Consider the following 13463-nt stretch of genomic DNA (forward strand, 5'->3'; position numbering starts at 1 on the left):
ATAAACGTGAAGACTCAGCTCCCATTATCTTCTGGGCACGAGAATTTCACACTGTAACAACCCTCAGAGAAGAATTCTTAAGGGGCTTGACAGAGTAAACGCTGAGAGGGTGTTTTCCCTCATGGGAGAGTTTAGGACCAGACAGCGCAGTCTCAGAATAAAGGGGAACCAATTGAAGACTGAGATGAGGAGGAATTTCTTCTTTCAGAGCATTGAGGGTCTTTGGAGCTCCTTGCCCCAGAGAGCTGTGGGGACAGGGTCCTTGTGTATATTTAAGGCTGAGATCGATAGAATATTGATTAGTCAGGGAATTGAGGGTTATGAGGAAAGGGCAGGAAAGAGGAATGTTGGATCAGCCATGATCTTATTGAATGGTGGAACAGGCTCTAGGGGCCAAATGGCCTATTCCTGTTCCTATTTCTGATAGTCTTATGGTCCACATCTCTGTCTTAAAGGGAGACTGCTTATTCTGAAACTATGTTCCTAGTTTTAAACTTTTCACAAGAGGAAACATCCAGTTGGTGCTCTCCCTATCCAGTCCCTTCAACATTTCACATGCTTCTAAACTCCAATGGACACAGGTCCAACCTGTTCAACCTCTCTTCATAAACTACTTCAGCCGATTCATGTCCCAGGTCACCCAGACTCCTCTGCCTCACTATGTTCTTCAATCTCTCCCCAGTTAAATATTAAACTGCTTTACTATTCTTCATGCCAAAATGGCCAACATCACATTTATCATTTGCCAATTTTTTGCCCACTCAATCTATTTATAACCTCTTTCAGATTGTTACTTGGCAACTTTTTTTCCAGTGTTATTTTGCAAATTTAGCATCCATCCATTCAGTCTCAACATCCAGATCATTGATATGGATTGTATAAAGTAAAGGACCCAACAACGTTCCCTGTGGAACTCCATCAGTTGCAGCTTGCCAATCTGAAAAAGACCCATTTGTCTCTCGTCTCTGTCTGCCCCTCATAACCCGTGAGTTAATATGTTACCTGCTATACCATGTACAGTACTCTGATCTTGTGCAACAACCTTTCACGTGGCACCTTATCGAATGTTTTCTGAAAATCAAAGTACCCCTTATCTACTGGTTCCCCTCCATAAAATCTGAATATTACTTCATTGAAAAACTCTAATAGATTGGTCAAATGTCATTCCTTTTCACAAAGCCATGTTAGCTCCACCTGGTCAACTTGTGGATTTCTATGTATCCTCTTATGACCTCCTCAATAATTCTAGTACCTTCCATCAATTAGATGTTAGGTTATCTATAGTATCCTGCTTTTTGCCTCCCTTTCTTCAATAAAGGGATTAAATTATCCAATTGCTCAAGACACTAGGACCCTTCTAAAACTGAAGGAATTGTGAATGATGATACCCCTGCATCTGTTATCTGTATTGCTGCTTCTTCTAAGACCCTAGGATCCAGACTTTAGGAGGCAGCTGGAGCCCATGAACTGGAAATTCTGTAACCAACAAAAAGCATCAGAGAAATTGCAGATGTCAGTGGGAAGGCAGTGGACAAGAAGAGAGGAAACTGATTCAAGGGAGGAAGAAATAAGTTCTTTCTAAGAACCAGTTATGATGGACCAAATGGTCTCCTCCTGCGCTGGTGCATTCCCTGACTGGTCATATATGAGCCTCAGTAGCAGAGTGAACTGTGGCTGGTAACACTGTCCGCCCTGTTGTTCCCTTGCCAGATATGTTAAGAGAAGGAAGGATTGTTCAGCCATCGAGTGTGGAGATGCTTTAATGCACAAGATGCTCTTTTCCTGCAGGCTAATTCACACATAGCAGCAGTCAGTCAGTTCATGCTGAGCAGGAAGGAGTCATCAACGCTATCAGGATTCAAAGGATTAAATTATGAGGACAGATTTCAAAGGGTAGGCTTGGAGCGATGTCCTAATTGACTTGTTCCAAGATGTTATTGCACATCTCTAGGGAAGGAGGGCCTCCTGGTCCAGAGGAAGGGATACCATGACCTGAGCTAAAAAAAAACCCCAACTTGACAAAATTTGTATTCATTTTCATTTAGAAGATTATGGGGTAATTAATTAAGGTGCTTAAACTGGAGAGAAGTTTCAATAGGCGCAACAAAGAGGAAACACTTTCTCTGGTGCAGAGCATGCAGCACCTTAAATTCAGATAGTTCCCAGGAAGCATGTGCTCACACAGCGGGGAATGGAAATCTAGTTCTTTCTTCATTGGTTTGGTAGCCAGGGCTCTCAAGCACATGATATTGTCACCAGGTCCTTACCTGCCTCACACTCAGACCTGGTGCTGTTCAAATCACTGACACCATCCACAAACTGACAGATAGAGAACAGTCGACAGCCTCGCTGACAAGCACTCAGTGGCACCTCCTAGGGGAGAAATGAAAACAGACAGAAGGGAATGACATGGAAAGTGTGTCTCAGGGATTGTCTCACTACATCACCTCCCTACCTGGAGGTGGCTGTTTCACAATGTAAATCCACATAGGACCAACCTGTATTCTTAATTAAATAACTCGGCAGGGACTGTTGACCTGATACACATTATTTTGTTTCACAAACTACATCCAGCAAAAGGTTCCAGTTCTGAGGAAGTGTCACCTGATCCAAAATGTTAACTCTGATTTCTTTTCACAGATGCTGCCCGACCTGCTGAGCTTTTCCAGCAAATTCTGGTTATGAATCTATGGAATTACCTGTCCAGTGAAGTGGTTAAAGCTTCCTCACTAAATGTTTTTAAAGCTAACTTTTGAACAGCAAAGGTATGGAGCAAGGTTGAGGGAGCTGGGGCTTTTCTCAGTGCAGCGAAGAAGGATGACAGGTGTACAAGATGAGAGCCATAGATTGAGTGGATAACCAGAGACTTTTTCCCAGGGCGGAAATGGCTATCATGAGGGGGCATAATTTTAAGGTGACTGGATAAAGGTTTAGGGGAGATGTCAGAGGTAGGTTCTTTACACAGAGAGTGGTGGGTGTGTGGAATGCACTGCCAGCAGTGGTAATAGAGTCAGATACATTAGGGACATTTAAGCGACTTTTGGATAGGCATATGGGAGATACATACCCTTCATTGTCCTGATCTTAGAGTAGGATAAAAAGCCATCCTAAGGGCCTGTTCTGTGCTGTACAATTCTATGTTCTATGTTCTACGAGTTATTGCGAGAGGGTGGGTAGATGGAGCCGAGGCCACAAAAATTTCCACCATGATCTTATTGAATAGCAGGCTTGACCTGCCAGATGGAAAAGCACAGCAGGTAAGGCAGCATCTCAGGAGCAGGAGAGTCAATGTTTCAGGAATTCCTGATGAAGGGCTTATGCCCGAAACATCGATTTTCCTGTTCCTCGGATGCTGCCTGACCGGCTGTGCTTTTCCAGCACGACACTCTTGACTCTGATCTCCAGCATCTGCAGTCCTCACTTTCTCCTTACAGGGCCAGGTGGCTTACTCCTGCTCCTATCTCTCACACTCTGTTTGTGTACCTTTCTTTCAGGCATTTTGTTTGAATTCCTCAAAAGGTGCTGTGGACAGAAGGATCAATGTCCTCACTGGAATACAGTTCCACGCACACTGACTCTCACTGGGGTACAGGGTTCCATACACTGACTCTCACTGAGGTACAGGGTCCCCCCCCACACTCACGGACTCTCACTGGGGTACAGGGTCCCCCCCCACACTCACGGACTCTCACTGGGGTACAGGGTCCCCCCCCACACACGCTGACTCTCACTGGGGTACAGGGTCCCCCCCCACACACGCTGACTCTCACTGGGGTACAGGGTCCCCCCCCACACACACGGACTCTCACTGGGGTACAGGGTACTACACACACACATGGACTCTCACTGGGATACAGGATCCCCCACACTCACTGAATCTCACTAGGGTACAGGTTCCCCCCCACACACTGAATCTCACTGGGGTACAGGTTCCCCCCACACACTGAATCTCACTGGGGTACAGGTTCCCCCCCACACACTGAATCTCACTGGGGTACAGGGTCTTACACACACACACAATGGCTCTCACTGGGGTATAGGCACCATGGCATTCTCAAGTACTCACACAGGCAGCTGTCACTTGTGTCCATTCTGCAGTTTGCTTGATAACTGGATATTGAACTCTGAGAGAGACAGTCTAGCAAATTCTTTTGCTGCCTACATATTGGGGTGTTTTCAGAAACCAACCTCCACCCGAGACTAACACTGCTGCCTCTGCCTGACGCTACAACTGATGTTAGCTCTCTCCTTACAGCCTGGTACCATAGTTGTACCTCTCCAGTGTGTATAGCCCAGTGCCACACACTACTGCATTCACACTGTGGGAATGATGTTAACAAATTGTGCAGAACTGACAATTAACCAGACACATTGAAGATTTAAAAACATGGTTTCACTCAGATTTTTAGAAAACGCAAACCTCTAGTTGTGAAGTTGCACCATAGGTTGGATTGAAACTGTGTTAATTTTTGCCAGGAAGCACAGAGAGATTAAAGCTCCTTCCTCATCAGCTGGTAGGGACCAGATGGGAATCTGATACCATGACACACACCTCAATCTGTCATCCACACAAGATGATTGCCCTCAGCTTTTCAATCCCAATACTACTCAAAGCATTAGGCAGAATGTTAAATCACAAAACCTTCAAAGCTGCTTTCCCTTCAGCTTGGGGGTAATTTCAAATCATATTGAAGCACCCAGAATCAATTCTCAAGCTGATACCACAATCTAGTATTGACCCAGTCACAGACACCCCCCCTCCCCCAACCCAGGGTCGACATTTTCAGAGATCTGCGGGCTACAGACTGTGAGGGTTTACGCTGATATTTGCAGCTGGTCTTTGACAGCGATTGGATTGTCACAAGGCATGGCCCATTACCTAAAAAAAGCCCTCTCTCTCTCCACCCATCACTCACTCTGTCCCTTCCCCAAATCTCCATCCAATCCCTTCCCCACCCTCACTCTCTATCCATCCTTCAAAACCTCCTTCCAACCCTCACTCTCCCTTCATTCATTTGCTGTCCAATTTTCCTGTTTCATCGTCTCCTTGCAACCTTTCCTGTGTCTCTGTACCCTCTCCCAGTTTCCTCTCCCCAGTTACCTCCCTCTCTCCCCAGTTTCCCCGCTCTCTCCTGATTCCCCCTCTCCCCCCAGTTCCCCCCCTCCCCCCAGTTCCCCCCCTCTCCAGTTTCCCCCTCTCCCCCCAGTTCCCCCCCTCTCCAGTTTCCCCCTCTCCCCCCAGTTCCCCCCCTCTCCAGTTTCCCCCTCTCCCCCAAGTTTCCCCCCTCTCTCCCCAGTTTCCCCCCTCTCTCCCCCCAGTTACCCCCCTCTCTCCCCAGTTACCCCCCTCTCTCCCCAGTTACCCCCCTCTCCCGTTACCCCCACTCTCTCCCCAGTTTCCCCTCTCTCCCCCGTACCCCCCCTCTCCCCCCCGTTACCCCCCCTCTCCCCCCATTACCCCCCTCTCTCCCCCCGTTACCCCCCTCTCTGCCCCGTTACTCCCCTCTCCCCCCAGTTCCCCCTCTCTCCCCCCAGTTTCCCCCCTCTCTCCCCCCAGTTTCCCCCCTCTCTCCCCAGTTTCCCCCCCTCTCTCCCCAGTTTCCCCCCCCTCTCCCCAGTTTCCCCCCCCTCTCCCCAGTTTCCCCCCCCTCTCCCCAGTTTCCCCCCCCTCTCTCCCCAGTTTCCCCCCCCTCTCTCCCCAGTTTCCCCCCCCTCTCCCCAGTTTCCCCCCCTCTCCCAGTTCCCCCCCCTCTCCCAGTTCCCCCCCTCTCTCCCAGTTCCCCCCCCTCTCCCAGTTCCCCCCCTCTCTCCCAGTTCCCCCCCTCTCTCCCAGTTTCCCCCCCTCCCCCAGTCTCCCCCCCCTCCCCCAGTCTCCCCCCCTCCCCTCCCAGTTCCCCCCCCCAGTTTCCCCCCCTCCCAGTTTCCCCTCCCCTCCCAGTTTCCCCTCCCCTCCCAGTTTCCCCCCTCCCCGTTTCCCCCCTCCCCTCCCAGTTTCCCCCCTCTCCCAGTTTCCCCCCCCTCCCCCAGTCTCCCCCCCTCCCCTCCCAGTTTCCCCCCCTCCCCTCCCAGTTTCCCCCCCTCCCAGTTTCCCCCTCTCTCCCCAGTTTTCCCCTCTCTCCCCAGTTTCCCCCCCTCCCAGTTTCCCCCCCTCTCCCCAGTTTTCCCCCCTCTCTCTCCCCAGTTTCCCCCCCCTCTCTCCCCAGTTTCCCCCCCCTCTCCCAGTTTCCCCCCTCTCTCCCCAGTTTCCCCCCCCTCCCCCAGTTCCCCCCCCCAGTTTTCCCTCCCCCAGTTCCCCCCCCCCAGTTCCCCCCCCCCAAGTTCCCCCCCCCCAGTTTCCCCCCTCTCTCCCCAGTTTCCCCTCTCTCTCTCCCCAGTTTCCCCCCCCCCAGTTCCCCCCCCCCAGTTTTCCCTCCCCAAGTTCCCCCCCCCCCAGTTTCCCCCCTCTCTCCCCAGTTTCCCCTCTCTCTCTCCCCAGTTTCCCCCCCCCCCAGTTCCCCCCCCCAGTTCCCCCCCCCTCCCAGTTTCCCCCCCCTCTCTCCCCAGTTTCCCCCCCCTCTCCCAGTTTCCCCCCTCTCTCCCCAGTTTCCCCTCTCTCTCTCTCCCCAGTTTCCCCCCCCCTCCCCCCCAGTTTCCCCCCCCTCCCCCCCAGTTTCCCCCCTCTCTCCCCAGTTTCCCCTCTCTCTCTCCCCAGTTTCCCCCCCTCCCCCAGTTCCTCCCCCCCAGTTTCCCCCCCCTCCCCCCCAGTTCCCCCCCCCCAGTTTCTCCCCCTCCCCCCCAGTTTCCCCTCTCTCTCTCCCCAGTTTCCCCCCCCTCCCCCCCAGTTTCCCCCCCCCCCCAGTTTCCCCCCCCCAGTTTTCTCCCCCCCTCCCCCCCAGTTTCCCCCCCCCAGTTTTCTCCCCCCCCTCCCCCCCAGTTTTCTTTCCTCCCCCCTCTCTCCCCAGTTTCCCCCCCCTCTCTCCCCAGGTTTCCCCCCCCCCCAGTTTCCCCCCCCCCCTCTCCCCAGTTTCCCCCCCCCCCAGTTTCCCCCCCCCTCTCCCCAGTTTCCCCCCCCCAGTTTCCCCCCCCCCTCTCTCCCCAGTTTCCCCCCCCCAGTTTCCCCCCCCCTCTCTCCCCAGTTTCCCCCCCCCAGTTTCCCCCCCCCCTCTCTCCCCAGTTTCCCCCCCCCTCTCTCCCCAGTTTCCCCCCCCCTCTCTCCCCAGTTTCCCCCCCCCCCTCTCCCCAGTTTCCCCCCCCCCTCTCTCCCCAGTTTCCCCCCCCCCTCTCTCCCCAGTTCCCCCCCCTCTCTCCCCAGTTTCCTCCCCCCCTCTCCCCAGTTTCCTCCCCCCCTCTCCCCAGTTTCCTCCCCCCCCTCTCTCCCCAGTTTCCCCCCCCCCTCTCTCCCCAGTTTCCCCCCCCCCTCTCTCCCCAGTTTCCCCCCCCCTCTCTCCCCAGTTTCCCCCCCTCTCCCAGTTCCCCCCCCCTCTCTCCCCAGTTTCCCCCCCCCTCCCCAGTTTCCCCCCTCTCTCCCCAGTTCCCCCCCCCAGTTCCCCCCCCAGTTTCCCCCCCCCTCCAGTTTCCCCCCCCCTCTCTCCCCAGTTTCCCCCCCCCTCCCCAGTTTCCCCCCCCCTCTCTCCCCAGTTTCCCCCCCTCTCCCCAGTTTCCCCCCCCCTCCAGTTTCCCCCCCCCTCTCTCCCCAGTTTCCCCCCCCCCTCTCCCCAGTTCCCCCCCCCTCTCCCCAGTTTCCCCCCCCTCTCCCCAGTTTCCCCCCCCCCTCTCCCCAGTTTCCCCCCCTCTCCCCAGTTTCCCCCCCCTCTCCCCAGTTTCCCCCCCCCTCTCCCCAGTTCCCCCCCCCCTCTCCCCAGTTCCCCCCCCCCTCTCCCCAGTTTCCCCCCCCCTCTCCCCAGTTACCCCCCCCTCTCTCCCCAGTTACCCCCCCCTCTCTCCCCAGTTTCCCCCCCCCCCTCCCCAGTTTCCCCCCCCCCCCCTCTCCCCAGTTTCCCCCCCCCCCCCTCTCCCCAGTTTCCCCCCCCCCCTCTCCCCAGTTTCCCCCCCCCCCTCTCTCCCCAGTTACCCCCCGTTACCCCCCCCCCCTCTCTCCCCCCTTGCTGGAGCCGGGAGCCGGTTTGCTGGTGTCGGCCAGGCGGCTGCCTTACCGTGGGCTGCCGCTCCAGGAGGAAGATGTTGCGGCAGCGGCTCTGACACCGGGCCGTGTCTCCCAGGAGGGTGTCGAACGGTTGGACAGCGGCGGGGCTGCAGGTGGCGGCTGCGGCGGAGAGGAGCAGGAGGAGAGCGGCACCGGGACCGGGACCGGGACAGGTAGCGGCTGGCTCCATTGTTCAAGCCGCGGGACAGACACAGACACAGACACAGAGACAGAGACAGAGAGAGAGAGAGACAGAGAGACAGAGACAGAGACAGAGACAGAGACACAGAGACAGAGACAGAGAGAGAGCTGCGGCTGTAGGAGCCTGACGTCAGGGAGAGGCAGAGGGGAGGGACCGAGCGGGGCAAGAGATAACACAGGGGTAATAAACACGGGGAGGGGTAATAAACACGGGGAGGGGTAATAAACACGGGGGTAATAAACACGGGGAGGGGTAATAAACACGGGGGTAATAAACACGGGGAGGGGTAATAAACACGGGGAGGGGTAATAAACACGGGGGTAATAAACACAGGGAGGAGTAATAAACACGGGTTGTAATGAACACGGGGGGTAATAAACACGGGGTAATAAACACGGGGAGTAATAAACATGGGGGTAACAAACACGGGCGTAATAAACACAAGTAATAAACATGGGGGTAATAAACACAGGGTAATAAACGGGGTAATAAATGGGGTAATAAACGCATGGGGTAATAAACACAAGGGGTAATAAACACGGGGAGAATAAACACGGGGTAATAAACATCGGGTAATAAACATGGGGGTAATAAACACAGGGGTAATAAGCACGGGGTAATAAACACGGGAGTAATAAACACAGGGGTAATAAATAGTGTAATAAACACGGGGTAATAAACACAGGGGTAATAAACACAGGGTAATAAACACGGGGGTAACAAACACGGGGCTAACAAACACGGGGGTAATAAACAGTGTCATAAACACGAGGGTAATAAACACGGGGTAATAAACGCAGGGGTTATAAATATGTGGGGTTATAAACACGGGGTAATAAACACAGGTAATAAACACAGGGTAATAAATGCAGGGGTAATAAATACACAGGGTAATAAACACGGCGTAATAAACATGGGTAATAAACACGAGGGTAATAAACACGGGCATAATAATCACAGCGGTAATAAACATGGGTAAAAACACAGGGGGTAATAAACACAGGGTAATAAACACTGGGGGTAATAAACACGGTGTCATAAACACAGGGGTAATAAACACGGGCATAATAAACATGGGAAATAAACACACGGGGGTAAAAAACACGTTAATAAACACGGGGTTAATAAACACGGGGTAATAAACAGATGGTAATAAACACAGGGGTAATAAGCACCGGGGTAATAAACACATGGGGTAATAAACATGGGGGTAATAAACCCAGGGGTAATAAACACAGGGGGTAATAAACATGGGGATAATAAACACGGGGTAATAAATGCAGGGGTTATAAATACACGGGTTATAAACACGGGGGTAATAAACATGGGGTAATAAACACGGGCATAATAAACATGGGAAATAAACACATGGGGATGATAAACACGGGGGTAAAAAACACGTTAATAAACACAGGGTTAATAAACACGCTGTAATAAACACAGTAATAAACACGGGGGTAATAAACAGGCGGTAATAAACAGGGTAATAAGCACTGGGTAATAAACATGGGAGTAATAAACACAGGGGTAATAAACACGGTGTAATAAACACAAGGGGTAATAAACACAGGGGCAATAAACACAGGGTAATAAACATGGGGGTAACAAACATGGGGCTAATAAACAATGGGTAATAAACATGGGATAATAAACACGGGAGTAATAAACATGGGGGTAACAAACACTGGGGTAACAAACACGGGGTAATTATCACAGGCTTATAAAGACCGGGGTAATAAGCATGGTGGGGGGTGGTAATAAACACGGGGGAAATAAACACAGGGGTAATAAGCACGGGGGTAATATACACAGGGTAATAAACACAGGGTAATAAATATGGGGTAAAAACACTGTGGTAATAAATGGGGTAATAAACACGTGGGTAATAAACATGGTGGTAAAAACACAGGGTAATAAACACGGCGTAAAAACACAGGGTAATAAACACGGGTAATAAACACGGGGTGTAATAAACACGTAAAAAACATGGGGTAATAAACTCGGGGGTAAAAAACACGGTAATAAACATGGGGTAATAAACACGGGGGGGAATAAACACAGCGGTAATAAACACAAGGGGTAATAAACACGGGGGAAATAAACACAGTGTCATAAACACAGGGGATAATAAACACGGGAGTAATAAACACGGGCTAATAAATACATGGGGTAATAAACATGCGGTAATAAACACAGGGGTAATAAATGTACAGTAATAAACACAGGGTAATAAACACAGGAATTATAAACACAGGGATAATAAACACATTAATAGAGATGGGGGTAATAAACATGGGGTAATAAACACCGAGGGTAATAAACACAGGGGTAATAAACATGTTAATAAACATGGGTGGTAATGAACATGGGGATATTAAACACGGGGGTAATAAACACTTGGTAATAAACACTGGGTAATAAAAACGGGGGTAATAAACACAGGGGGTAATAAATACAGGGTATTAAACACAGGTAATAAACATGGGGGTAATAAATACTGTGGGTAATAAAAACAGGGTAATAAACACGGGGGTTATAAACACGGGGGTAATAAACACGGGCATAATAAACACGTTAATAAACATGGGGTAATAAACACGGGGGGAATAAACACAGCGGTAATAAACACAAGGGGTAATAAACACGGGAGAAATAAACAGAGTGTCATAAACACAGGGGATAATAAACACGGGAGTAATAAACACAGGAATTATAAACATGGATAATAAACACATTAATAGACATGGGGGTAATAAACATGGGGTAATAAACACCGAGCGTAATAAACACAGGGGTAATAAACATGTTAATAAACATGGGTGGTAATGAACATGGGGATATTAAACACGGGGGTAATAAACACTTGGTAATAAACACTGGGTAATAAAAACAGGGGGTAATAAACACAGGGGGTAATAAATACAGGGTATTAAACACAGGTAATAAACATGGGGGTAATAAATACTGTGGGTAATAAAAACAGGGTAATAAACACGGGGGTTATAAACACGGGGGTAATAAACACGGGCATAATAAACACGTTAATAAACATGGGGTAATAAACACGGGGGGAATAAACACGGCGGTAATAAACACAAGGGGTAATAAACACGGGAGAAATAAACAGAGTGTCATAAACACAGGGGATAATAAACACGGGAGTAATAAACACGCTGTTTATTACCCCTTGTGTTTATTACCGTGTTTTTTACCCTGGTGTTTATTACCCCATGTTTTTTACGTGTTTATTACACCCCGTGTTTATTACCCGCGTTTATTACCCTGTGTTTATTAATATGTTTATTATGCCCGTGTTTATTACCCCCGTGTTCCTGAAGAAGGGCCTATGCCCGAAACGTCGATTCTCCTGTTCCCTGGATGCTGCCTGACCTGCTGCGCTTTTCCAGCAACACATTTTCAGCTCTGATCTCCAGCATCTGCAGTCCTCACTTTCTCCACTGGGGGAATAAACACAGGGTAATAAACACGGGGGTAATAAACAAGGGGAAATAAACACAGGGTAATACACATGGGGTAACAAAAACGGTGGTTAATAAACAAAAGGTAATAAACACGGGGGTAATAAACACGGGGGTAATAAACACGGAGGGTAATAAACACGGGAGTAATAAACACGGTGTTAATAAACACAGGTAATAAACACGGGGGTAATAAACACAGGTGGTAATAAACACGGGGGTAATAAACACGGGTAATATACACGGGGGTAATAGACTACGGGGGTAGTAATCATGGGGGTAATAAACACAGGGGTAATAACCACAGGAGTAATAAACACGCGGGGTAATAAACACGGGGTAATAAACACAGGTAAAAAACATGGAGGGTAATAAACATAGGGATAATAAACACGGGGAATAACAAACATGGGGGTAATAAACACAGGGGTAATAAACACAGGTGTAATAAACACAGGGGTAATAAACATAGTGGGTAATAAACACGGGGGTAGTAAACTCGGGTAATAAAACGGGGCAATAAACATGGGTAATAAACACGGGGGTAATAAACACGGGGTAATAAACACAGGGTAATAAATGCAGGGGTAATATATACACGGCGTAATAAACACGGGGTAATAAACACAGGGGTAATAAACACGGTGTAATAAACACAGGGGGTAATAAACACGGGCATAATAAACATGGGAAATAAACACACGGGGATAATAAACACGGGGGTAAAAAACACGTTAATAAACACGGGGTTAATAAACACGCTGTAATAAACACAGAGTAATAAACAGGCGGTAATAAACACAGGGGTAATAAGCACCAGGTAATAAATACGGGAGTAATAAACACAGGGGTAATAAACACGGTGTAATAAACACAGGGGGTAATAAACACAGGAGCAATAAACACAGGGTAATAAACACGGTGGTAACAAACACGGGGCTAATAAACAAAGGATAATAAACACAGGGTAATAAACACGGGGGTAATAAACACGGGGGTAATAAACAGTGTCATAAACACGGGGGTAATAAACACGGGGGTAACAAACACGGGAGTAACAAACACGGGGGTAACAAATACAGGGGTAACAAACACAGGCTTATAAAGACCGGGGTAATAAGCATGGGGTGGGGGTGGGGGGTAATAAACACGGGGGAAATAAACACGGGGGTAATAAACATGGGTAAGAAATACAGGGGTAATAAGCACAGGGGGTAATAAACACATGGGGTAATAAACACAGGGGGTAATAAACACGGGGTAATAAACACAGGTGTAATATACAAGGGGTAAAAACACAGGGTAATAAACATGGGGTAAAACACGGTGGTAATAAATGGGGTAATAAACGCGTGGGTAATAAACACGGGATAATAAACATGGGTAATAAACATGGTGTGTAATAAACACGGGTAATAAACACGCAAAATTCACGGGGTAATAAACACGGGGTAAAAAACACTGTAATAAACATGAGGGTAATAAACACGGGGGGGGATAAACACCGGTAATAAACACAAGGGGAAATAAACACGGGGTAATAAACACGGGAGAAATAAACACAGTGTCATAAACACAGGGGATAATAAACACGGGGGTAATAAACACGGGCTAATAAATACATGGGGTAATAAACACGAGGTAATAAACACAGGGGTAA

At 49.5% G+C, this 13463-nt stretch overlaps 1 protein-coding gene across 4 annotated transcripts in view; it reads right to left on the minus strand.

Moving 5' to 3' along the window:
• The window catches only part of tmem59l (transmembrane protein 59-like), a 62380-nt gene extending 53986 nt beyond the window's left edge, over positions 1-8394 (minus strand). For all 4 annotated transcript variants that reach the window (XM_087975899.1, XM_087975902.1, XM_087975901.1 and 1 more), the window contains exons 1-2: positions 8133-8394; positions 2268-2373 (exon numbers count right to left, since the gene is read on the minus strand). In XM_087975899.1, coding sequence (XP_087832025.1) covers positions 2268-2373; positions 8133-8312 — 286 coding nt within the window. In that variant the 5' untranslated portion in view covers positions 8313-8394. The remainder of the gene's footprint in view (positions 1-2267; positions 2374-8132) is intronic.
• Between the last annotated feature and the right edge of the window lie 5069 nt (positions 8395-13463).

Source organism: Chiloscyllium plagiosum, unplaced genomic scaffold, assembly GCF_037043375.1.
Source record: "Chiloscyllium plagiosum isolate Xiang-an unplaced genomic scaffold, Cpla_swu_hap1 HiC_scaffold_28, whole genome shotgun sequence".
Classification (NCBI taxonomy): domain Eukaryota; kingdom Metazoa; phylum Chordata; class Chondrichthyes; order Orectolobiformes; family Hemiscylliidae; genus Chiloscyllium; species Chiloscyllium plagiosum.